Source organism: Nasonia vitripennis, assembly GCF_009193385.2.
Source record: "Nasonia vitripennis strain AsymCx chromosome 4 unlocalized genomic scaffold, Nvit_psr_1.1 chr4_random0003, whole genome shotgun sequence".
NCBI classification, from domain to species: Eukaryota; Metazoa; Arthropoda; class Insecta; order Hymenoptera; family Pteromalidae; genus Nasonia; species Nasonia vitripennis.
This window is the reverse complement of record NW_022279638.1, coordinates 4,464,820-4,491,865: the sequence shown is the minus strand read 5'-3', so window position 1 is coordinate 4,491,865 and position 27,046 is coordinate 4,464,820. Positions and strand designations below refer to the sequence as shown.

General features: G+C 40.2%; 2 protein-coding genes across 9 annotated transcripts in view; both read right to left on the bottom strand.

Moving 5' to 3' along the window:
• Positions 1–21,283, bottom strand: part of LOC107981432 (putative thiamine transporter SLC35F3) — a 671,722-nt gene extending 650,439 nt beyond the window's left edge. Inside the window, exon 1 of the mRNA XM_031928083.2 lies at positions 20,831–21,283. Within this exon, the coding sequence (XP_031783943.1) occupies positions 20,831–20,852 (22 nt within the window). The 5' untranslated portion in view covers positions 20,853–21,283. The remainder of the gene's footprint in view (positions 1–20,830) is intronic.
• LOC100499164 (uncharacterized) overlaps positions 1–21,865 on the bottom strand; it is a 57,100-nt gene extending 35,235 nt beyond the window's left edge. The window contains exons 1-5 of one of the 8 annotated variants that reach the window (XM_032601881.1): positions 21,531–21,756; positions 19,686–19,794; positions 17,257–17,442; positions 16,915–17,176; positions 958–1,080 (exon numbers count right to left, since the gene is read on the bottom strand). In XM_032601881.1, coding sequence (XP_032457772.1) covers positions 958–1,080; positions 16,915–17,114 — 323 coding nt within the window. In that variant the 5' untranslated portion in view covers positions 17,115–17,176; positions 17,257–17,442; positions 19,686–19,794; positions 21,531–21,756. 8 annotated transcript variants of the gene reach the window in all.
• Positions 21,866–27,046: the final 5,181 nt, after the last annotated feature.

Below are 27,046 nucleotides of genomic sequence, written 5' to 3'. Positions count from 1 at the left end.
GAATTTTGACTTTTAAAATTTGTAAGTGGTTTTGATTACGATAACTGATATTCAAATTTTGTTGCTGCTCTCATTCAGAAACTAATATACGTAAAGAGCTGATCTTTTGCATGCACATCATGATCTTGCAAGTCACCAACATAACCAAGATGTAAAATAATGTTTGATATCACTTAATTAAAAAAAATCAATATAAATATAAGCCTTCGTTAATAAATCATTTTCATCTTATATTGAATAAGTGTTATTACACTGCATCATAATAACCTCAAAAGGTTATGTTATGTGCGCGCGCATGCGAATTTGTCTTCCCGAGTTGTTGCCGAGTTCTTTTGAAATTTGTGACAAACAATTCGTCTTTGGAACTAGCGATATGCTACTGTACTGACTAGTTCAACTCGTAAATTTTCTACCAGGGTATTTGTAAACCGCTAGTTAATTTTAGTTTTATGTAATATTACAATAAAGTTGCCATTGTACCCATGGGCAATCAGCTAGTTGTGGGGGTGTGATGTCCTGCGACGTATTGCATTTAAGCAATATCAGCGGAGTCGTTACGAAGCCGAAAACTAACGACTCAAATTAATAAGTGGATCAGCGAGGTTAATGAGTATCCCCCGTATACGCCGAGCGACCAGTTGTAATTATACACTCGATCTAGACTCTTGTGAGACGCTCCTATCCGTCGACAAGAGTTATCCGGGCTTAAGTCGCGATTCCGATACCTATAAAACTTTATCTTGAATAAATCGTGAAATTCAATTAATTGCAAGTGTTTTTCATTTTAATAAATCCATCCTGTATAAGCCAGACCACAGCACAGCAGCAGAGTTTCCAGCCCAAGCAGTTGAACCCAAGTAAGTAAAATTCAATAAATAATTATAGATCGGAATTGTGACTTAACATCGGTATACTATCAAAAACTACAAATGATGGTTAACCATACATTTTTCATACCTGTACAAAATCCTGTAGCATGAAGAAGATTGTCTCACATGTTTCCGTGTGTAGATATATGTCCCAGTTCCAAATAATGTATTCACTAACAAAAAATTTGAAATATCCTTTTCTGGAAAAATTCTGAAAGATAAAGAAATTAAATAATTTACTACCATATAAATCTGTTATTTAAATGAATTTTGGTTTTGTATTTTTTCATTTCAGTAGGGTCTAAATTAATTAACTGTTTTTCTTCTATTGCTCCATACATATGTAAATTTTTTCATATCAATATTGAGCCTTTTTCGTTCATTAAAACTCAAGTTATTATATGAAAACCATTAATTATTATAAAAAATCAAGGTTTTTGCAAAAGTTCTGTGCGTAAAGTGGTTGGACTACATTAATCCAAAAAATTCACACAAACATCTTGACCCATACTTAAGAAAAGTATTTTTTATTACGAGAACTTTGATTGTTCATCTTTAATAAATCAAGAATTTATCAAACAATAAGAATCTTTTAAATACCGTATAATACAATAATATTCATTATCAAACAAATTTTTGTAGAACAAATACCTTAACTAAAAATTTAAACTTCTTATCGAAATATCTCAAAAAGCACGTGTAAAATTTTTCAAAATCATTTATGAAAATACCTTGGGCAAAGAACTTTTTGAACTAAAAAAAAAATAATAAGTTACGAGAATTACGCGTTTAAAGTTTTATTTTTGTATGCATTCTAATGTAAAATATTTTACTCAACTGCCTGTAACATTTGCGTAACTTTGAGATTTTACAACAGGTTAGTCTCAAGATATTCATTGAAGTGTTGAAAAACTTGAAGCAGGGTATATTATCCAAAGGCGTGAATGTATTTATTAAAGTAAAAATATAAAAATACAGATTGATAGTTTTAAGCTTTTGGCTCTGCCACTAATCGCTAGTAGTGTCACACGTGGACTAACTGCTGTCCTACGCTAAGGGCATTAATACCTCGGTGACGCGACTTTACAGCTGATCGCAAGGGGGACGCCGTCGATATCCAGATGTGTGATCACGCAATCGTAGCGTGGGTGGACCGACACTTCAATAATGGCCCCAGTCGCCTACCTAGGTATACGGGCGGAGTGCGGGTCCCTCGCTAACCCATGATTGAAACACTCATCACTTATTCTTACTGGTCCTTGGTACTTTTTTAATTTTAGATTTTAATAAAAGAAATAATAAGTGTATATTAACAAAAATAATTTAACATAAGAATAATGCCTATTATTGCTATTATTCTTTTTAAATCAGATTTAGTTACAATTTTGTTTATTTTTTGATGAAGACTTCTGTTATGCGATTATTAAATATTATTAAATTCTACGCTTAATTTTGCAGTAGAGTATGTGTTAGAGCGCTTAAAAGTGCTGCTCGAATTTTATAATTGTTAAATTCTACGCTTAATTTTGCAGTAGATTTCTGTATATGTACTAAGGCGCTTAAAAGTGCAGCCAGAGTAGACTAGAGCGCTTAATTGTGCTGCTACTAGTGATTGAACACAGGCCTCGCATGGCCTTTTATAGGGCGCTAAGCGAGCGCTGATCGAGCCGCCGAAAATATTCGCACATTCACACAATCATACTATCATTCATTCATATTTACATTTATCATTCATACAAACATACTCGGATGCGCACGACTCGCGTCGCTTGCTTACGCATTGATTGACTTACGCTTACAATTAACGCGCCCCGTCTCTGAGAAGCTTAACATCATAAAAAGTGCAGACGCGCTGACGAGTTCGGTACCGAAGTCGGCAGAGCATCTGCTCTTAGGAATTCCCCGCTGTTGCTCTTAAAACTAAAATATCCTCTATTATATTAAAATGTCTGGTAGTCTCCGGCTATAATTTTACATCATCCCTAAAACTATCCTTTCATAGGGGTTAAGGTAAACAGAAAGTCGACCAGAAGTAGACCGGAAGTTAACTGGAAGTCATCGGAAAAAATACAAAATGACCCGGAAGTGACCAAACATAACCAGTAATGAACTAGAAGTATGCCGAAAATGAAAAGAAAGTGACCAGAATGATGTATATTTGCTGAAGCACTCCTAAGGGGTAAATCGAAAATTAAACCATAAATAATTAATAAAAACTAATCAACTAAAACTAAACAAATCGACTACGGATACCTGGAACACCTGTTTCTTAGCATGAGCAGTATTATCTAGTCAAGTTCCAGGGCAAACTCTGAGCCTGCAACTGACACATGTTCTACTCCACACCCTGTATCCAAAAGTACGCGTAATGCGTTATATGCTGCAGCCCCTAGAAGTAAGACGAAGATGGAGTGTCAAGTTAACTACCAACTCGACCAGATCTTTTTCGTCGCGATCGCACGTTTTACGTACACACATATAGCACACTCTCACGTGCTGCTCTCCCGATACACACGACAACAGGAGAAAATGCCGAGCGCAGCGTCGATCGCCGTACTGCTGGTGGTCCTCGCCGCCTTCAGCGATACTGTTCCTTATTCCAAATACGACAGGTCCTGCAAGGACATCAGTTGCCGCTCAAACGAGATCTGCGTTATGATGACCCCTGCAACCGGTACCAGTACGATAACGCTTGCGGTCGTGATCTCACCTGCCAGAGAACATCCGACGGAAGTGAGAGCTATGCCACGAAAATCTTTTTTTGCAAATCTTACTTTGCCTGCAAACTTGACAATATATTATACTCGCCAGGCTCGATTAACTAAAACTTGCTTCGGCGGTAATTCAAGACAGAGTATGCGATATATGTGTAAAAGTATAATATATAAACGTCGACGTCACCTTGCGGTATGACATTGAGCACTTTTGATACCGAGTCTAACCATCAAAAACTAAAACAAAAAGAAATGAAAAATTAAAACAATCAAAACTTCGCAAGCCAAAAGAGAATCGCACTCTGCAAAAGCTGATCATAGTATGCGTTGTCGTAAAAAGGCGCAGCAGACTCGCGAGAAAAGGAAGAGAAATTCGGGCCGTCGTTATGGCAGACAGAGAAAGAGAGTCATCGTATAACTTGCTGCCTGCCTATAGCCCGTCATGCAAGAAGAAGGAATCCCGTCGAGCTTTTCGGTCGCTCTTATCGCCTGTACTGCTCGTCCGTATAAGCTCGCGCAGCCCCGAACGACTCCTTTCTCAAGCGCCTGACGTTCGGCCTTGCGCCCTCGAGGCTCTTGAACTTAGCCCACTCGGGGTAAGCTCGTCCCAAAAAGGTCCAAGCGATCTTTCCCCCACAAGGAAGCTTCCTCCACGTTCTGGTTCTGATCGACCGACGGCGGAGATTGCCTCCTTTTCCTGAGCCACGCGGTCCTCTCGCAACAAGCTTGATTCACTACGCGAACAATTTGACTTTGCGAAAACCGCACACTAACTGATTATAAACATCGATCGGCTCTAAAACAAGCTCGGCCGTTCCTGTCGCTAATTTTTTGCAATAGACAAAACGAGACTAAACGATGCACACAGTAACAACGATTCCAGAAGATTCAAGCGTGCATAGACGCACGTATTACAAAAAGAACTCGCGGATGATAATTAAAATTATCGTTCACTGTGAACGCTTAGCGGTGACTTTTGTTTGTAATTCATAATGTATCGGTAAGTTTGTTGTCGAAAATGATGATTATAAATTTTGGCTTACTAAATATTACAATCGTTGTGTTAGGGGAGTTAAAAAGACTGCGTGTCAAGAAAATAAATATGAGAGATTATATTGAACACTTATTATCACGGTAACAAATGCGAGATACAAAACGTAAATAATGACTACATCTGCCTCCGCTAGATTGAAGCCCACTGCTGCAGCTTTTGTGGTTATTAAAACCAAGAATACTTCAGGGTTTTTCCATTCAATTTTAAATATTTAAAACCTTTTTACTCTTGAAAGAAGAATTGGTGTGCGAGTTTTCTTTTGATCTTCTCCTCTTCTTCCACGTGATTTTTTGCGATGATGGTATTTTCTACAACTCTTGGTTGTGGCGGTGGTGGTGGTGGGGCAGAGATGGTTGAGTAGGCGGTGGAACCGATGTAGAAGCTACTGACTCATTCGTTTTAATAGATTTCTCAGGTATTGGACATATGTTGTCTTGTTAGCAGCATCCTTTTGCACTTTATAATCAAACAAGTGACAGTCTAAAAAAATCATTGATAGTGTACATTTATACAATTTGTTAGTCTCGGAGTAGTATTATAATAAGTTTGAGCAGTGCACTGTTAACAAAATAGTTGTAAATTTTCTTATTCCCCTCATTTTGTCGGTAACTCAGAATCATATATAACGCACGACAAGGACCGTGGCACTTTCAGCAATTAGCGACTTAGCGATATGTGTTTATAACACGCTTCGAAGCGCACCTTTAAAGTTATGAATCTTTTGCTCGCTTCTTCTATTCACAGATTTAATAAACATGATTTTCGACCGCTACTGTCATAAACAAAAAGTCTGTCATCGATGGGTGACTTTTATTTGTTTATTTATAAATAATTATAAATAATTTTTAAACAAAAGCTGTATCACGCATACGATGCCAGTCCTCCCCCTTTTACCCCAAGCAGAACCGAGCGCGACTCTCTCTCTCTCTCTCTCTCTCTCCTCTCTACGCCATACTCGCGCGCGTCCGCCAAAGCCGCCGTCTACCTGTCGCTCGCGTATACCTGCTGCTTGGCTTTTATTGTTCTAGCGCCGACTCTGATCATTTCTGCGCTGTAAAAAGAGAGAGAGAGAGATTGTTCCACATATACAATTTACTAGGAATGAAGGCGCGCTTCGCGCGCTCTTGATCCTATCTCTGTCTATTACACTGGTAGAAAATCTATTATAAGTGTTGGGCGGCACACTAACGTCTGCTAATATTTTATAAGCATGTAACATGTTACTAAATCCCTCAAAACTATTTTTTAATAAATATATTAATAATGCTCAATGTCGTCATCATTAGTTTGAATAGTGAATTTGAAGAAAAGTTCAGTATAAGAGTCAGTGGGTTTGTCTATCATTACAATGTCATTTATTTGCATTATAAAAAAGCCATACAACTGAAATTTTACACAGATACTTACTATGCTACCTAGAAAACATGTAACCTACATGATTATGATTTAACTGTTTTCATTCATATTATCACATCGAGGCCCATATGAATTTTTTTATTTAGCGTATCAAATTTTGCTTGTAGACAGTTACACACAAAATACCATCTCTAGCACATTGTATTTCTGGTTTCAAGTGTATTTTTACATGAAGAAAGTGATAAGTATTTTAGCTTTTTTGTCAAGGCGTTAATTAGAATTCTGACTTTTAACAGTTGTGAGAGATTTTGAGACCGATACCTGTTTCTCCATTTTTGCATTTTTTCTCATTCGAAAACTAACAGGTCTAGAGAGCTCATATTTTGCATATAGATTTCTTTTGTGATTGTGAAAAGATATTTAAAGTTGAATCGACCTTAACTGAAAAACTTCTGATTTCGACTACAACACCCATGATAATTATTTAGTCGTATAGTATGAGTTTGCATTCACATCAGTGTCGGAGTCGAAATCAGAAGTTTTTCAGTTAAGGTCGATTCAACTTTAAATATCTTTTCACAATCACAAAAGAAATCTATATGCAAAATATGAGCTCTCTAGACCTGTTAGTTTTCGAATGAGAAAAAATGCAAAAATGGAGAAACAGGTATCGGTCTCAAAATCTCTCACAACTGTTAAAAGTAAAATTCTAATTACCTAAAACCTTGACGAAAAAGCCAAAACATTTATCACTTTCTCCATGTAAAAATATGCTAGAAACCAGAAATACAATGTGCTAGAGATGGTAGTTTCTGTGTAACTGTCTACAAGCAAAATTTGATACGCTAAATTAAAAAATTCATATGGGCCTCGATGTGAAAATATGAATGAAAACAGTTAAATCATAATCATGTAGGTTACATGTTTTCTAGGTAACATGTCTAGTAGCCTTTTTACAATTCAAAGAGCATTGTATAATTATATACTTAAACTTACTGACTCGGATACTGAACTTTTCTTTAAATTCACCTCTCAAACCTCACCGAGGGCGACTTTGGGCACAGAGACACAGTATATCTTCAAACTCTTTATTCTTTTAATTGAACTTCTCACTGACATTAAAAAAAAAAAAACAAAATAATATTCACACACTTTATTACTACTTCAAATAGGGTTATTGCCATTTAAGGTGCCACTTTTCAATACATATGTTGTAATACTACACACTCTTGGTAATGATTAATTTTTACTAAAATTTCTTGCTATTTTATCTGTTATCAATAAGGTTTCCACATTTCATTTTAAACACCTTAAACATTTCTACCAGGGTTATGAGTTATGACTGTTTTGAGGGTTATGAATTTAAAGCGCGGTTCTGATCTCCTTGCCTAGGCAACCAACCAGCAACCAATCAGAATCACGTATTAAATGCTTCACAACAAAGGCCATCATTTTTTAAAGAAAGGATATGGTGGCCCTGAAGAGGGCCGATCGTTTTATGAAATATATATTATTATAATTAGCGTTTCAGCTTGCTGTAGCCGTCTTTTTCGGGGCACGAAAAGGTGTTTGTGGAAAAGTATTTTTGATTCTGTGACGAGGAGGAGGAGGATTTTTTAGACAGATTATTATAACCGCTTTTCTCTGGATACGAGAAAGTGTTGGTTGGGAATGGCTACTGATTGTTCTGCTTTTTTGGCTCCTTGCTTCTCATGAGAGGCTGTCTCTCCTCCCACGTAAAACCTTTTTTCTGCTCTTTGCTCTGCTCCTGTTCCATGGTCGAGTTGCTGCTTTGCCGGTCGCTTGACGAATGATTCGCATCGAAATGAACGCTTGCATATATAACTCTACTACTCGGTGCCGCAAAGCTTACTCTAAATTTCGGCTTTGGGGATCATTGATGGGAGTGGGGGTTTTGCACGCATAAAAAGAGAAATTCTAGCACAATATTTATGTACTAAAAAACGCGTACGAGTCGAATGACTCAGCTTACAAGGTAATAAAATAATAAAATGACACACGAGCGCGCACGCACACACACACATACACACACAAACATACTTACACAGCCGCACACACACACACTCTAAAATTCTACGCTATAAATTACAAACAAGCGATACACCTACGCTTGCGAGTGGCGCGTTATTGGCGCAGTTGACGTGTGGACCCTCCTCGCAGTAAACCAGGCACCAACTCTTTCGGCGGAGTAGGCATCCGATGAAAGTTGTAACCGTCGTTGTCTTCGCCTGCTGATGTAGGTGGCGGCGAAGGCGATTTCGGCGAATCCATATCCAGGATGCACGGGCAGGGCTGTCCGTTGCACTTCCAGCAGCGAAAGAGAAGGCACCTCCAGCACTGCTGCCACACGTCGTACTCCGAACTGTTGGTGATGCACAATCTGCACCTCACGTTGTTCGGCACAAACTGTACCGCCAGAGAAGCCTTTCGCTCGGCTTCTTGCTGTTTTTGCTGCAACAGCGCTGACATATCCAGCATTCTCTGCTGGTAGCGCTTGAGCTGGTCGTTCAGCCTCTCCATTGCACGTTTTTTAGCTTCGATACTTGCGAGAAGCGCATCGCGTTGGGCTGCTAATTTTTTCAATTCTGCCATGATGGTGGCCACGTGTGTGCTCTCTGTAGGGACTCAGAGCGGACTAATCAGTGCAAGCTGTGTCATAAACGTAAGCCGTTGGCAAAAATTTCTGCACGTAGGTAGAGGGGGACCGCACCTCTCCACTCTTTGCCTTTTAACGACGTTCGTTGTCTTAAGAATGCGAGACCGTTGGTAACGCTATACTCGGAGTGGATTATTTGTATACACTTGAGTTCCAGCGTCGTGGGCTTATCAGAAAAAATCGGACACGGGTGAAATCGAAAGAAAGGTTCTAAATGTTTCGCGAATCAGCTCCAGGAAGTATCGTGTGATCATGGACTTGGGCTTAGTTTTATTATCGCCAACGGATTAGTTTTCAAAACTAAGCAGAGAACGAATCATCGGATCTTCAGTAGGCACTTGAGAACAAGTGTAAACTGTTTATACAGAGATTACAGGTGCCCGGTAAGAGAGATTAAAAAGGGTCAGCCGTAGAGTCATAAAAAACTGTTTGGTCCGTGTCACCGGATCTAGCGGTGGCGACGGCCCATTCTCTGAGACGTCCGCTATCCGCCTAAGGTTTATGACTGCTACGTGCCTAAAGCGCAAACAGCGAGTACGGTATCGAATTTATTTCTTTCGATCACTGGTCCTGGATTTCTCAGCTATGCCTGTAATATGCGCTGTTTTAAAACAAATCCCCCTCTTTAACGGTTTTTCTGCTCTGCGATCTTCTTATTCGATGAAATCACTCCTAACAAAAGGCATGATATTTTCATATCAGCCCTGAGCCGTCTACAAAACTCCACCGTACGCTAGCGCAGTCATCAGTCTCTTGAAATGCATGTCATTGAGAGAGCCAGCTTACCACGTGTCGCAGAAATGTCCAGTGCTACGAACGAAGTTCACGATGCGATCCTGCGCGTAGCCAACGTGTGCAGAGGAAGTGTACCCGCGAGTGGTACGTGCGCGTTCATCGGATGTGCGAGGAGAGGCTGCGACGAGAGCTGCGCTGCTTGCTGACGCATTGGGCGTACCGCTGGATCGCCGATTTTTATTAGAGATACTCTAGTATGATAAAAATCGTCGGCAGTTTCTTGGTGGAACGCGGTGCACGCGATGTGTACTGTCTGAGGCATATCATCGAGGAACATGGTAAGTGTTTACAGCGTTCCCTACAATCAGTATAAAAAAAAAATAATAGTACTTTATTTTTGTTCTTCTTGTAACTCGAATTACCCTGCAGGAGGACGCTGAGGAGAGCGACAGCGACGCAACGCTGTTTATTGTGTCGTCACCTCTTTCACCACAGCGAGCCACTTCATCTGAGGAGGAGAATGAGGAGGAGGAGGAGGAGGAGGAGGAGCAGGAACAGGAGGATATACAAGCTCCTATAGAGGAGCCCATGGAGGATGATGCTGAGAGCGAGATAGAGGACAGCGATCACGGCGATGATCGGCCTGGCGTCTCCGAGCAAGCTGTCTACAGAGCGGGCGCTCCAGCACCGCTGAGAGGTAGCGAGCAAACGATGGAGGCTGCGATGATTCTGCTCTCGTTCCGCTATGAGCCAGCTCCCGAGTTTGGTCCTACGAGAGCCGAGGTTTTCGAGGGCTTTGCGACTCGGGATGAGACCGCTGAGGAAGTTGCAATAAATCCGTATGCACGCTTCGATCAATACAGTTCGTTCGACCGTCGTGTTAATGAAAGAGAAATTTTTTTTAACTTTTAAATTTTCTTTAAAAATTATTATTACTAACAATAATAATTTTTTAAGTTATCAGACGTCGTCTGAACGAAGGCATGAAGCCCTGCCCGGATGCAGATCCAGAAAATGACGTGGCTATGATTTTTCAAGCTGCTGCGCTACGATTCGTGAATAACGGTCGTGCGCAGGAAGTACGTTGGTTAAACAACTTGCTTGAAAAATCAGCAGACGAGTTATTTTCTATGACCGCGTTCTAGATGGCCGAGTTGTTCAGCGACATCATTCAATGCTACAACGGTCATGCGGAAGAATAAAGGCTCGCTTCTTTGCAGTCGATGACGATAATGTCAGCAGCAGCAGCAGCAGCACCGAGGAAGAGAGCCCACCATCGCCGACAATATCATCGGACTCTTCAACAGTGCTGAGCCCTACATTGTCGATGCTGCAAGAGGTCGGGTTCTACGATGCGGCATATCACAGGTAGGCGGCGGCGGTGACGGCGGCGATACCTCGAGCGAAGAGGCATCGTCGCCGAACAATAGTATTGTAAGCGGTTCTACTGCAGCTTCTGATTCGGATCAGGAAGAGGAGGAGGAAGCTAATAACGATGAGCGTTATCGTCGCTTCGAAATTATCGCGAATACGGTGCATCGCGTACGGAAATTCCGTACAGACGCTCGCCGTCTGACGCTACCGATTAAAACACCGCCGCGTGGGACCAACATGCTCAGCTGGGTTGAGTTAACAATACGTGACATTCACGAGTATTTGCTAACTCTAATCAAAAGCGGGAGCGATCGCGTCGGTGTTTGAATCTCTAGCGAATATTTCGCAAACGGGTCGGCCGGGCTCTCGTATCGTCTCGCGAGCGCGCTGACTGGCGATGATTTATGATCTGTGGTGTCTGGACTCGTTCAGAGCAACGCAAATTTTCGAGTCGACGAGTCATTTACCGTTTGTTTGACCGTCGTAGAGATGCCTATAGATGCAGGTGGCTCTAGACGGAAAAACTTGACCGACGACAGCGTTTCTCAACGGTCCATCATTCAGATCAGCAATCGTGACAATCTCTGTCTGCCGAGAGCGCTCGTTGTAGGCGAGGCGAAAATCGGGCTTCAGACGAAAGATACCCCGGCGATGCGAGCCGAGTGGAACGTCATCCGCGACGGTCGTAGGCAACTTGTGCCAGGATGCCAGTGTTTTCGTACCTCGCGAAGGTTGTGGTGTACAAGAGCTTCGTCAATTCCAGCATTATTTTACTGCTCGTGGTACAGCTTTAGTTGCTTACAAGAAAGACTCGAAGACTCTTGCAATCGCGACTACAGTAATATCGAGGATCACAACTGTAGGCAACCGTGTTCGCGCTGCTTCGTCTCGCCACCCTGTAGCGAGAACGAAGCTTTGCAAAAATGCACATCGTGCAATCGCAGTTTTTTCGGCGATGTATGTTTTCGCAACCATTCGGTTGCGGGATCATACAAAGCGAAGCACAAGCGATTGTGCGATGTGCTGGAGATTTGTCTTACCTGCTGCAAAAGCGTGAACCGGCAGCGCGGTAAGCACGAGTGCGGCAAAAATTGGTGTCGACATTGCAAGTCGACACACGGTTATAATCAACACTGTTTTATACAGCCGATAAAAAATGATTCTTCAGCGAAAAAATATCTTTATATTTTCTACGATCTGGAAACGATGCAAGAAGCATCGGATCGAGGCGATGAAAGCATAAAGATGCACGTCTCGAATGTCTGCGTTGCACAGCAAGTCTGCACGGAGTGCATAAGTTCTGACGACATTTCAGAATGGTGTCCCTCGTGCGGTATGCGCGAGGATGTATTTACCGAAGACCCCGTTGGTCAGCTGCTACAGCTTCTAGTACGCGACAAAACCGACTTTGAAATTATAATATGCATCGTGCACAATGCACGAGGGTATGATGCTCAATTCATTTTACGACGGCTTATCGAAAGTAAAATAAATTGCGCGCCAAGCATCATACTGAATGGTCAGAAAATACTGTGCATCCGGTATGGACGTACAAAGTTCATCGATAGTTTCAGATATTTTCAAATGAAGTTGGCCGCGTTGCCTGCTACATTTGGTTTAGGTGAGACCACGAAAAAAGGCTGTTTTCCACACCTTTTTAACACCTCGGCTAACGCCGAATACCGTGGCGCCATACCGGATGCGCACTATTATTCGCCCGACACTATGTCGTTATGCGAGCGCGAGCAGTTCTTGCTGTGGCACAGCGAGATGCGTGCAGCGAACACAGTATTCGATTTCAGCAAGGAAATCGTCGACTACTGTCGCATGGATGTGACGATTCTGCATCGCGCGTGTGTGACTTTCGGAAAAATTTTTTCTCGAGGTCGGAGACACGGACTCGTTTGTAGTGGCTACTACAATCGCGTCCGCGTGCTCTCATCTCTATACGTGATTGATGGAAATACACAACGCTAGACGTGTTGATGGAAATACACAACGCTAGCAGCAGCAGCGCATCACCGGCATCGCCTGCTTTGACGAGAAATCGAGCAAAGAACAAGTGGCTACGTCTCGCAAACTTTTAAGCATGTCGTCATCGTCGTTGTACGAGCAGCAATACTACGATGTCTCGCACGAGGATGGTTACGCGGGCGCGCGTAATCTCGTGCGTGTAAATCGAAAAGGCAAATTATTTAGAGCGGCTGATACGCGGGAGAAAGAACGTATATACGAGTGGCTTAGTAATCAAGACGCTTAAGTGATTGAGTAAACACGCGTGGCTGAAGCCTCTACGCGATAAAACTACAGCCAACGTTACCGCAGCCTTCGGACAAATACTCGAACGCAGCAACGGTCGCGTCCCGATACTCTTACAATCCGACAAGGGTAAGAAGTTTGTAGGCTCGACGTTTCAGGAATTTTTGAAAAAACGCGACATCAAATTCCGTACAACTCGAAACCCCGATATCAAAGCGGCTGTAGTGGAAAGACTAAACCGTACTATACGCGAACGAATGTGGCAATACTTTTCTCACAATAACACGCAACGTTACATCGACGTGGTGCAGAAAATCATCGAGGCTTACAATCATACGCAACACAGCGGTAAAAAGATGATTCGATCTCACTCCTGATTTATCGGCACATTGTGCCACACATTGGAATTTCGTGCGCTCGGGTAGCATACGCATAGAAGTGAGATTTAAAACGGCTCTTCTCACTGCTATCAACTGTATCGTTTACGCAGAGTACGACAACGTTCTGGAAATCGACTCTAGTCGCCAAATCGTAACGGATTTTAGCGCTTGATGCGCACGCATACTCGATCGCAGCGCCTCAAAAAAAAAAAATTTTTTTGGTCGCGCTTCATAAGGCGAGCGCGCTGACAGTCTGCAGTTAGTCTCCCTCTCGAAACAGCCAGCACCAAACGTATTCCGAGATATATCCTTCAAAAATCTGCGTCGTAATCTGTGCAACTTGGTGAAAGACGCGCGCCGTATATACGTGCGTGGCCAGGCAAAAGCCAAGTTTTTGGAAAAAGTAGTGGCTCGAAGAATCATCAATTTAGAAGATTTTAGTGCGCTTTCGTTTGACAAACTCAAGAAATTCGAGAACAAGAAAAATTTTTGCGCACTGCGTCGAGCCTATCAAATCAGAAGGTGGATACACTCAATCGTTGCCAGTCCTCATCGAAGCGACCCGTACGACATAAATAGCCAAGTAATGTACCAAACTATATTAGATTACGATCGGCTGCAGATGGAGAGATATCACTATCCCGAAAGATTTCGTGCTAGCGACGTTGTGGGTGGAATTAAAAAAGAAGCTGACGAGAAAAAAGACGGTGCGGTAGAAGAAGAGTACGTAGATGCACCATCAACATGAATACGCGTCAAATAATCACAGCTATTAGATGATTAAAAACCGATTCAATAGGAGTTTACGCTGCTAATCACGTTCCGAAATTGCTATCCACACCGACAGCTATTGTAATGAATCTCGACACGTCCGATCAGCCAGGATCACACTGGGTTTCCATCTTCATAGATAAAAATGGATACGGAATTTACTTTGACAGCTACGGAGTTGCACCCGTATCAAAGCATCATCTTGATCGACTCGGAAAAAACTGCACGCGATTCGACTGGAATAAAAAACAAGTGCAGAACGTCGACTCTAAAGTATGTGGCGAGCACTACATTATGTTTCTGTATCATATGTGTAGTGGCATTTCTCCGCGAAAATATCTACGTTTTTTTTTTCATCAGACTTTGTCAAGAATGACGCATTAGTCGTTAAGTTTTATAGAAGACTCATGAGAAGAATACAAAATAAAACAATGCGTCATCGCCATCATCGAGTCAACGCATTCCCATGCACGAGTTCTACAGGACGGGGTTACTGTAATCAGATCTGCACAGCCAAGACCGGATATTTGTTATCTGAGCAGTTTATACAAACGTACTAGGTATCAAACGTGTCTCGTTTCACTATGGAATGTAAATACTGTAACGGCCGTTTCTAGAAAGAACTGCGACTCGTTGAGACTCGCTCTTTGTCGTCCCATTCGTTTCCCAAAGGTGTCGTGGCGCAGTCGCCAGCCATCAGTCGTAAGAACACTCTCGTCAAGTAGATCTCGTGTGTAAAAAATATTTGCAATGGATTCAGCAGCAGCAGCAGCACCAAGTGCCGAGTCTTGGAAAAATAAGCCGATCTCCTGCAACTTGTTGTACTCGACGACGTACGCACTCAACAAATCAAACTGCAAGCCTACAACCATAGGCCTGGAGTATTACGGCGGTTACTACAGAGCAGTGTTAAAAATTTGTGCCAATGGATCGCCAGCCAAGTATGTGACACTCGACACACAGCTGGGAAGTGATCAAAGATCAGATGGAGGCTATGGATGCATATCTGAATCACTCCTTCACGTTCTACCAGGATTTTGGAAATCCTAGCAAGACCCTCCTTCCAAATCACGATATCACATTCTCAAACAGCTTCGGAGCAAGGGCGATCGGCATCGACGAGAGGCCAAGACCAACATCAGCACCTACAGGATAATTGACAACCCACAACGGTCAGCAGTTCATCAGCAGTGTCGGCGGCGGTGGCCATGACGAGGAAGCACAACAGCATCCACCTGCACAGCCTACGTGCAAGAAGCAGAAAAAGTACGAGAGTCCGCCTAGTGTAATTATGCATCAACAAACGTTCGCTGGCTTAAGACAGGTAAAAGAGTGCATCGATTTGCGTTTTAAACAGCTCGACGAGCTTTCGGGATTAGTTAATCGCGGCGTGAACTCAATTTTAGATTATATAAAAGACGCTTTGAAAAGAGAAGAGGCTGAACTATGTCGTGAAATTCTGAAAAATGTAAACTAGTTCAAACAATATTACGCCCTTCATAAATATAAAATCGACAAAATTGTTAAGACAAACTTAAATTTCGCCACTTTAAGCGTCGACGTTTTAGATGTAGTTTTAACAGAAATCTATGCGTTTGGCTTAGCCAGAATCGCAAAAGAAGTGTACGACGTTATGTTTCCGCTATAACTTTTTTATTCATCTTCTATCGTTAGTTTCTAAGCTGTAAATATGCTTTATTGTTCTACGCACATACACACACACGCGCGCATAAATATATCATGTATTCAATTTTTACTATTTTATTAAATAAATATAAGTGTATCAAACAAAAATGTCTCTATTTTAATGTGTACAAATCCCATCAATAAACCCCAAAGCTGAAATTTAGAGTAGGCTTTGCGGCACCGTGTAGTAGGAAATCATACAGGTTACATATTATTACAGCGCAGAAAGGATCAGAGCCGGCGTAAGGGCAATAAAAGCAAAACAGCAGGTATACGCGAGCGACAGGTAGACGGCGGCTTTGGCGGACGTGCGCGAGTATGGCGTAGAGAGGGGAGAGAAAGAGATAGAAGCGGGTCCGGTAGAGCAACGGCGGGAGCCACCGCGCCAGAGCTCAGGGACTACTATAGTGTAAACGAAGAGGGGGGCTACGGGCTGGTATAGCGAGAGTCGCGCACGTGCGTTCGAGCTCGGGGCCGGTATGGAGTAGAAAGCGAGAGAGAGAGAGAGAGAGAGAGAGAGAGAGAGAGAGAGAGAGAGAGAGAGAGAGATCCACCGCGTCAGAGCTCGGGGCTACTATAGTGTAAAAGGAGAGGGGGGCTACGGGCTGGTATAGCGAGAGTCGCGCACGTGCGTTCGAGCGCGGGGTCGGTATGGAGTAGACAGCGAAAGAGAGAGAGAGAGAGAGAGAGAGAGAGAGAGAGAGAGTGAGAGAGAGAGTCGCGCTCGGGTCTGCTTGGGGTAAAAGGAGGAGGGCTGGCATCGTATGCGTAATACAGCTTTTGTTTAAAAATTATTTATAATTATTTGTAAATAAACAAATAAAAGTCACCCATCGATGACGGACTTTTTGATTATGACAGTAGCGGTCGTAAATCGTGTTTATTAACCTTATCAGCTACTGTTGATATAAACATGGGCTTCTGTTTACATAAACAACTGGCGCCAACCACGGGACTGGTGACGTCACTCTAGGTCACGCCCAGTCTCTCCATACCAGCCCATATACTACTCTCAAATATATAATTTTGTGAGACTTACTCTTCTTTCTCGTGCACTTCGAAGGCTCCGTCCAATCTTGCATATTTAAAACCTCTCAACGGCGAATAGTCTTCTATAACATCCAAAACCATTGTCATTGTAGCAAACCACAGTACTTTGCGACCATTCTTGTGTAGATTGTAGCACAAGAATTTTTCCAGAAGCTTTGATAATATTTTCATCTTCTTTGTAATCTCCATGCTGGACCGGTCAAAGGAAGTGAATGAGCTGATATGGTTGATCGACTACATGCCTGTTCATTCTAAGCAAAAAACAAACAATCAATAAAATATTCAAGTTACATATTATTACATTCCCGAAAAAGTTGTAAATGTAATTTACCATCAATTCCTGACAACTTCAACCTGACCGAGTATTTTTTTCATCACAAACATTTTCTTTGGCCACATCAGTAAATTTGTTCCACAAGTGCTATCGTGCTTTTGAGTGCACCTTTATTTTGGTCTTACACCATTAATATCTAGAATTGGTGACTCTGGTTTTACTTTTTGAAGCGTAGCTATATCTCTGTTAAGAATAGACGAGTAAAGATAGCATTGATAGAATCTTCGAAATAACAAAAGCTTTGGAAGAATTAGCTCCTACTTTATTCGTCGGTTGCGAAACCCATAAACTATTGTTTACACATAGGATCATTGGTTTTTTTTTTAACAACTAGAAAGTTTTTCGTTGCTAAACAAGAAAATAAAAATGATTGCATCGAAAAGGAGAGGACTAAAGGAAAACGTAAATTAACCAAGCTTTCATACGCTCCGAATCATACCACAGAATTGCAATTGCAAAACAAAAATGCAATAAAAAATTCCAAGAGAAAGTGAAATTTATACGTTCTAAACAAATTTTTTATATTATGAAACAGTATGTACTTCTAATTAAATAATATAATAAAAAAATCGGCCTAGACAAAAAACCCAGGACGATACCCTACTGAAAAAATTAAAAAATTCGTGCGATGATTGCGCGAAAATTACACGAAGATCGCGTGAGGTTTCCGACCAATTTCTCGCGCGATTTTTTTCAGTAGGGTGACAGTTGCTTTATATATCGCGTGATCATCGCGCGACAAACTTTTACTGACATTTTTTTTTATCTATCGCGGGAGAAATTGGTCGAAAACCTCACGCGTTTTTTGCGAAAGTTTTGCGTGACTGTCGCGATTATTTCCAGTAGGGTAGCCATCAAATTTTTTTTTTTACATGGCATTTGGAACTCGAATGTTCATCGCCTCATCTACGCAAGCCTTCCACGCTGCCCTATCTTGTGTCAACCCCACCCAAGATGCACCTCTCCGATCGACACCCACCCGTCCTATTTCTACTAGATCCGCTTTTACGTCGTCCTCCCATCTACGTCTAGGTCTACCTAGAGGTCACGTTACCATCGGCCTGCCCTTCATGACACGTGCTGCCGTACGGTCGTCTCCCATTCTCGCTACGTGCCCTGCCCATCCCAATCTGCGCGATTTTATTATTCTGTTAATATTTGGCGACGCGTACAGATTGTGTAACTCATCATTGTGTAGTCTCCTCCATTCCCCGGTTTCCTCATCTTTCTGTGGCCCGTATATTTTTCGCAAGACTTTATTTTCAAATACCCTAAAACGGTTGTCCGCCTGCTTACTGAGAGCCCACGTTTCGCACCCGTACAGAACCACCGGCAGTATTATTGTCCTGTATATTCTTATTTTAACGTTTTTAGACAACAGCCTCGACTTAAGTAAATTACTCACGGCGTAGAAGCAAGCATTACCCGAATGGAGTCTCTTATTTATTTCGACATTAATCTCGTTTCTATCATTTATGGTCGTACCCAGATACCTGAATTCGCTAACCTTTTCAAAAGTAAAATTCCCAACTCTGAGATCTTCCTCCCCTCTGCAGATGCCTAGCTTATCCACAATCATGTACTTTGTTTTTGATTCACTCACATGTATGCTGATATACTATTTGACAAATCAATAAATTTATATCCATCGACTTCTTAAAAATTATTATTAAATGCTCTTTCTTATTTATTATTCAATGCAATACAACACATATAATGACATTTTTATTTTGAAAATATCAACAAGTAGCACCCTTTAAATATGTATCGATTTCTATATTTTGAATACCCCGTTTCCCATGAAGTCTATATTTTCGGAGCAGACGGGTTTTCTAACCTCAAACCTTACAATTAAATGTTAAAATTTTACAAACTGTGCAATAATTGTCAAGAAATAATAACTTTTACAGCTGTGCATAGCAAAAATTATTTTTTTATAACAGTCTATTCCATAAATTTTAGTCCATGGAAAACGGGGTATTTATAAATTGTTGTTGCTGTTTTCAAAACACATCAACGAGTTTACAAAACATTAAATGTTGTACAACAAGATAAAGAAATTCCTATACAACCTGCAATATTTAATGAAAATGGTTTTTGTAGAAATGCTGCAGACGCTAGGCAGTACTTAACAGACTATTTTTGCACTACGGGTGCATTAGATTCACAGTGGACAAAGCTATTAATAATGAGTTTTAAGAGTTCTTTTAAACATGTATATTATGACTGTATGAACGTTCATCACAAATATTTTAAATAAATCTATACATAAATAAATAATTTACATAGGATCTTTTAATTTTACATTTAAACTGTACAGAATTTTATTGAATAATAAGTATTATTGATTGTCTACGCCTATGCAGCTGCAGTTTATATCTCATCATTTCATAATTTTGTAGCAAATTCAAAACTTTCATCCTAACTTTTGAATATGGAATTGGGACGGCTCGGATTGACCAACACCACTCCGGAGAATCCGTGCCAGATTTTCGTTCTACCATGGGCCTGCATCCTCAGCTGATGTTTCCTAACCTAAAAAAATTTTCACGGCCGGTAAGACAGAACATGACAGAACCCGTTCTCTATGTGCCCCACATCGCGGGGCATGGCAAAGCATTTTTGATCGTTTTAGTTCTTCATGTACATAAAAGACTACAGCTTCATTTAACTTTTTTCATCGACCAATTTCGTCTCACGGTATCATTGTTTATTGAGTTCACTTATTGTCATTATTAAAAACTCCCAATAAGAGGCTAAAAATTGAAATAAAGTTAGGGTGCCTCTACTGCCCCACCTTCCCCTACATTGTACTGTCCACCGACTACCGTCCACCATCTACCGTGATAAAATTACTTGTACATTGTAACGTTCACCATTTGCTGTTCACTGTCGACAATACAAAAAGCTCTCATGTTTGTACCATCGACCGTTAACAACTTAAAAGTGTATTGTAACAAGCATTTATTATCATTTAGTAAAAAATCATATGTCAAATGGTATACTTGTGTATTTTACCATACAAATCAGAATGTAATTTTGGTGCTCAATAAACAATTAAAAGAAAATAGGACTCTGGTTCCAAAAAACCAGGTTCAAATCCCAGCTAGAAAAAATTTTTTTTCTTAATTTTTCATTCTTTATTGTAGCGTAAAAGTATGATAGAAAGCATGTGCTGTAGTACGCGATATTAACATGTTAAAGTGTGTCCTAAAAGTCATTGACTTCAACACATTATTATATACATGATATGGGAAGTGCTCAAGCATATGATAAGCACGAGCTTCAGACTATGATTTAGTGTACAATTTAGTTTATGACTTAGCTTGTGATCAAGCATGTACATTAGCATGAGCTTTAGCACATGCGAATTTTCAACAGGGATAACAAACTGGGGTAAATACTAATTATTTAGGTATATTATTAGACTAATAAGCATTTTTAAACAATAACACGAACATATAAAAAATAAAGCAATTTTTACACTTCGTATTTGAATAGTGATATATTTTTAACCGATTTTTATTTTTATGTTCACAAATATTATATATGAAAGTGATAGTCATCTTACTGATTTTCAATTTCATCGCCATCTTCACCTTGCACCATAATTCATAGTTAGCAAAAATCACACATCATTACACAAATATAAGACTTAGATGAAATAAATTGTTATAACAGAAACAATATAAGACACAGCAATTTGAGGCGATAAGTAAGTGTATGTATTTATAAGTTGGATATAAAATTTTTTGAGATTTATTAAGATAAGATATTTCCACTAATTAGTGAAACTGTGACCCCCTTTAATCATATCATGAATTATAAAATTACTATATGTAAATAATTTTCAATGAAATCTTTTTTAAGCTTTCAATACAAGTAGGAAGATATATATTAACTTGAAATTGCTAGATAATTTGATTATGTTTGATACACCAGTTCATTTCTACCAACCCTTACTTGTTACTGATGATAAGTTTATCTATTACACATATTTTAGTCAAAGGTAAAAGTTATTACCAAATTAATGCCTCATACAAAATCCCCCTGCATACTAATTATCTCTACTCCTTAGATAATATGATATACATGAATGTTTATAAATAGTAGCATTGTGAAAAATCGTTCATATTTTAGTCCTGGTCAAAACTAAGTTAACATAATGTATAATGAACATAGCTTGACAAGAATACAGCTTTGATAATCGTATAAAAATTAGATTTTACATACATTTTTTAAATTTATAATATTTCAAATGATCCACCTACCTTAGAGTAGGGTTCATGATATTAACTGAAAGAGTTGCATATGATACTATTCCAGACAATGGTATATAAAACTCGACTAAATTACATAAATTGATTGGTTTCATAAGGTTTGATTTTTCAATATTTGAAGAATCTTCGATATTATTCATATTTATAAAATGTATTTTTATTAAATTTTAAACAAAATAATTTAATTGATCTGTATTATTCAAACCAAATAAAACAACTGATAGAATACTATACTGCAATAACAGCTTTAATACAGGGCTCACGACCGGAAGTGCAGAAAACACACCCAGTAGCTAGTTTCAGACCGCTACGATTTAAGCAGTAAGTGTGTATGTATGCATGTGTGTGTGTGTGTGTGTCTATATATATATAAGTATAGTAAGGGTGTGTTCCAGAGGGAACGCCAGCAGCGGTACAGCAGTCCGGTCCGCGTTCGAAAGTCCGGTGCTGTACTGTTACTGTGAAATCGTTCCGCGTCAGCTGATTCTGTTTGTACTGTTTGCAGTTGTAACCTCTTGAATATTACAAAGTTCTTATTATAAGTTCAGTTATTATAGTATGCAATACATTGAAAGAGTTGTACAATTTTAATCACGAAATGGAAGATCTAATCTTGCTAGATAACTTTTTATCGTCTTCTAGTAGTGAAAACAGTGATGATGAAAATGACGCGATCATGTTTTTCATTCCGCGTCGTGAACGTCGAAGAATTCCTCGAATCAATAATTACATAGAAACTGTAATTGTAAGATACAATAATAATGATTTTAAAGAAAATTTTCATTACACGAAGAATAATGTTTTCGTGCGTTTCAGGGTCATAAAAAGTAATTTTCTCTGTATAATTTGCCATACTAATTTGGTAATAACTTTTACAGCACCATGAAAAAAAGATACCATGCAAACAGCTGACGCTGTGTGACGTTTGTGTGTGTGTGTGTGTGTGTGAAATGTTAAATTAAACCATAAATAATTAATAAAAATTTTGTAAAGTATTATTCATAAACTGTAAATAATGTTGAAGCTTTTTACACACACACACACAACTCCGCTACACCGGTCCCAAGCCCGGGGCTCCTCCACACAAGAGGTAGGGAAAGAGGAGGGGGAGGAGTAACAACCTCGTTAAAATAACCAAGGCTCATCTGGTCCGGGTGCCAGCACCTTCTTAAAGGGCTCCTTCCTAGGATACAGGATAGGGAAAGAAACCCCGAAAATTAATCAATCATGGACAGTGAGTTAATTATAACACTGCCCCAAGCGGGTCAAGCTTTGCAGCCCACTCCCGACGTTGGTTCCGATCGGGTGAGAGCCCCCGTGGCCGACGCAGGCTCCATGAAGGTGGGGGAGAGCCAATTTACTCAAACAAGACAGGAAGTTATAGAGGTGGGTCACTCGAGAGTGCTGCCCTCAAAGGAAGATTAGCCTCAAATGACGCATCAGGATGTGACGGAGTCATAAACAGGGGAATGCACGAGTTATGGTTTAAAATTCAGACAGCAGATCATGCGGAAGAAGAGTTGATGGACAAGATACAGAACCATCTGGATAAGATGGATGTTGTAGTAGGTCCAGCCAAAAACATTCACAAGAGTGTTAAGGATGACATGAGGAACGTGATGTCTTTCTGGAAACGGCTCATCAGCGTAAGAGAAGCGTCGGGCAAGACCAAGTCTAGCTTTGGACTGATGATGTCAAATAGCTCACGGACCTCGCTGACCTCAGAAGAAAAACGGGAGGTAGAAACGCCAAGGAAGAGGAAGGAACTATCTCCTACACAGAATGAGACCAATAAGAAAAGAAAAGAAGAGGACAAGACGCCAAAGCATGGCCAGAGTGCGCCACTAACGACGACTTTCAGCACTACTCAGTGCCCACCGCCCACACCAGGGACATTACCACCTTGGCAGAGGGTGGAAACAAGAAATAAAAAGGAAAAAGAAGACGAAAAGATTAACAATGGTGTTGTAGATCAGAAAGGCACTAGAAAATCTAAGCCGCCAAGGGCAAGACCAACCCGACCGAAGGCTCTAATCATAAAAGCTACCGACGGGAAGCCCTACGCTGATATCTTGCAAAAGATTAAAGCAGACCCAAAACTAAAGATGTTAGGGGATAGCGTAAATAGGATACGCAAAACGGCGGTTGGTGACCTACTTTTGAAACTCCAACGCACATCGGAAGGGAAGGCAACAGAACTTCGACAAGCAGTGTAAGAAGTGCTAGAAGAGGGTGCCACCGTAAGAACCCTACAAGATGTAGAGGTCTTTGAAGTAAAGGATCTTGATGTTCTAACCACTAAGGAGGACATCGTGGAAACGCTACGGAGGGAGTTTCAAGATAGCGGCTCAAATGCAGTGGAGGAAACGGCAGTAAAGTCTGTGCGCAAGGCATATGGCGGTACGCAGACAACGGTCATTCAAATGCCAGTAAAAATGGCTCATCAGATGATCGCAAAGCAGAAAATCAGGATAGGCTGGGTAGTATGCAGAATACGAGAGATAAAGCGGAATGCACATCCACTTCGCTGCTATAAATGTCTAGGATTTGGACATATCGGCAAAAACTGCACAGTAACACAGGATCAAAGTAACCACTGTTACAAGTGTGGAGTCGAAGGACATAATGCAAGAGATTGTAAAAACAAACCGAGCTGCGTTCTCTGCCAAGAAAGAGGAGCAACAGAGAAAAGTGACTATGCTGCTTATAGCTACACATGCCCAGTATACCGAGCGGTAGTAGAGAAGTTGAAGAAATGAAGATAATGAAGATAGTGCAGTTGAACTTAAATCACTGCGAGACAGCACAGGATTTACTTAATCAATACGTTCATGAGACGGAGGTCGACGTAGCCATTATATATAATCCATACAGGGCTCTGGACGAAACATTGTGGGAAACAGACGACACTGGCAGAGCAGCGATCTGGGCATGTGGGAACGTGGCATTCCAGGAAAAATGTTAACCAGCGAGGAAGGATTTGTTCGTGCAAAGATAGCAGGAATACACGTATACAGCTGCTTTATATCGCTCCTGCTTGCCTTCCTCCGGTTTACCAACGTACTTGCTTTAAAAAATTCTCGTATAAGGAATCTCGGAGCGTGGGGTAGCTAGATTTGAGGGTTTCCGTTTTGTAGGCTCGCTCTCGCTCGCCTTCCTTCGATTTGCCAAGATAAAACTCGTTATTAAAAATATTCTCGGATTTATAGTCTCGGAGCATGGGGTAGCTAGATTTGAGGGTTTCCGTTTTGGAGGCTCGCCTTCCTCCGATTTGCCGACATACTTGCTTTTAAAAATAGTTTCTTTTAAGGAGCCTCGGAGTGTGGGGTAGTTAGTTTTTAATTTGGGTAAAGGTTTTTCGTTTTGGAGCTTAAATTCTCGCTCCCGCTCACCTCCCTCCGCCCCAATAGCCAGTTGCGTAGCAAATTACTAGCAATTTGTTACAAACGTTTTGCTATTGATTTTAGTATATTTGATGTAAAACTGCGTCCTTATTTGATGCAAATTTTACAGCAACTCTTGATTTAAAATTATGATAGCAAGATGAAGTCAAAATCATAGAAACTGTTCTAATAAAAAAATGCTAACAATTCTTTGGCTTTGGCCGACTTTTGTATATCTTTGATTTAGCTATAAATCAGCGCATGAAAAACGGAATGCACTCGGCGCAAATTAGAACTTTTCGCAATTAAAACTAAAAATAATTTTTCTTCTTATAACTTTGGAACATGAACGAATTTGAATAATTATTTGCTACGTATTGAACTTATAAAAACTAAATATCGCTTTGGCACGCAGATATTGCATCAAGCAATAGTACAACTTTTGCTAAACTCATTGGTGGATGGAGTCAATACTTAAAACTGTGGAAGAAAGAGTAGATATATTTATTTTTCGTTTACTCATATATATAAAAATGGAATATATAGATTTGCTCAAGGGCTCTTATAAAAACAAAATTTACTTAATAAATTAATAAAATTACTAAAAGTATATATAACTATTTGTCGCGTTTTTTTTTTAATATAATTATCAATTACGGACAATTCTTTTTCTTTGCTATATAAGTGAGCATATGAACTAAAAAAACGGAACGCACGCTGTTCACTTTAGATCTTATCGCGAGTAAAGCTATAAATTATTAAAAATAAACTAAATTAAATTACTTTAATAAAGTGCGAACGGAAGTAACACAATTTAAACTGTATTTTTTATTAATGAGATCTTGAGTGCGAGCGTAATTGTAAAGAACGAGAGCCAGAGAGGAAACGAGAACTCGCACGTGACCGCCCGGCCACAGGCTGTACCGGGAACTGTATTCTCGGAAGATTTAAATAACTTGCATTTGATGAATCAGAATTTTGTGACCAAGAACGCGGTGTCAAGTGTCGCGAATGCTATGACGGCGAACTTTGCTGCGAGTGTCGTGAATTCTGTGAGGGCGAACGTTGCTGCGAGCGTCGTTCGGAGTGTCGTGACATCAAAGAACGCTGTTGCGATGGCAAATGCTGCTGTTGCGAGTGCTTTGGTGGCGAACGGTGTCGTGATGTCGAACGGCGTTGATGTGGCGAACGATCTTGTGAGAGTCGTGAGCGACGAGAACGGTGTTGCGAGGGTCGTGAAGAACGTGATCGTCGTTGTGAAGAGGAACGCTGTTTCGAGCGATCTTGCAATGATGACCGCTGTTGCTTGTTTCGGTAGCTTTGCTTAGCATTTTTAATTCTGATTTCAAGTGCAGAATTAAATGCTTCCTAGGAAGGTTGGTAAATATTTCTTGGCAATCCTTCTGGAAAAAACGATTCGTTAATATCTTTTTCAAATTAGAAAATAAAATGAAATATGATAGAAAACATAAATATAAAATTTTAATATTATGCTGTAAATATACACAAATTTTTAAATATCTTACTATATAAAGCACTCCATATTTTTGTCTTCACAAACGATTTTTTCTTCTCCGTTCCATATAACGTGTACTCCTGGAAACAGTTCAGTGTTACGGCCTCATTAAATGCGTTCTTAATAGCATCCTCTAGACTGGAGCCTCCCAGATATCGAAAGTATGAAACCTAAAAAATATCATTAAAATTTAACTTCTTACTTACTTACTTCTAAAAAATATCAGTTTATAAGCAATTCAAATCATATACATATTTCTTTAATTGTACTGGTGTTATATATACTTACAACGGCCTTAAAATCTGTTGTATTTCTATTTTCAAATTCCTTTACCTCCGTGGAATTGTGTAAAGGTAAAAATGATGGCTTTTCTGGCGATCAATCTCCGACATCAGGAACTCCAATATTTTACTAAAAAACGTAGTAAATGAATTTTTATTTTTTAATATAATAACATTAAATAAAGTTGAGTAAAGCAGGATTTTATTTGTACAAAGGTAAAAAAATTTAATTGGCATAATTTACGTATGCACGAGTTTTGTAGCCTTTAAATAAAATCTATTACTTACTCCATTATATCATCCATGCTGTCCAATCTTGTCTCTCTG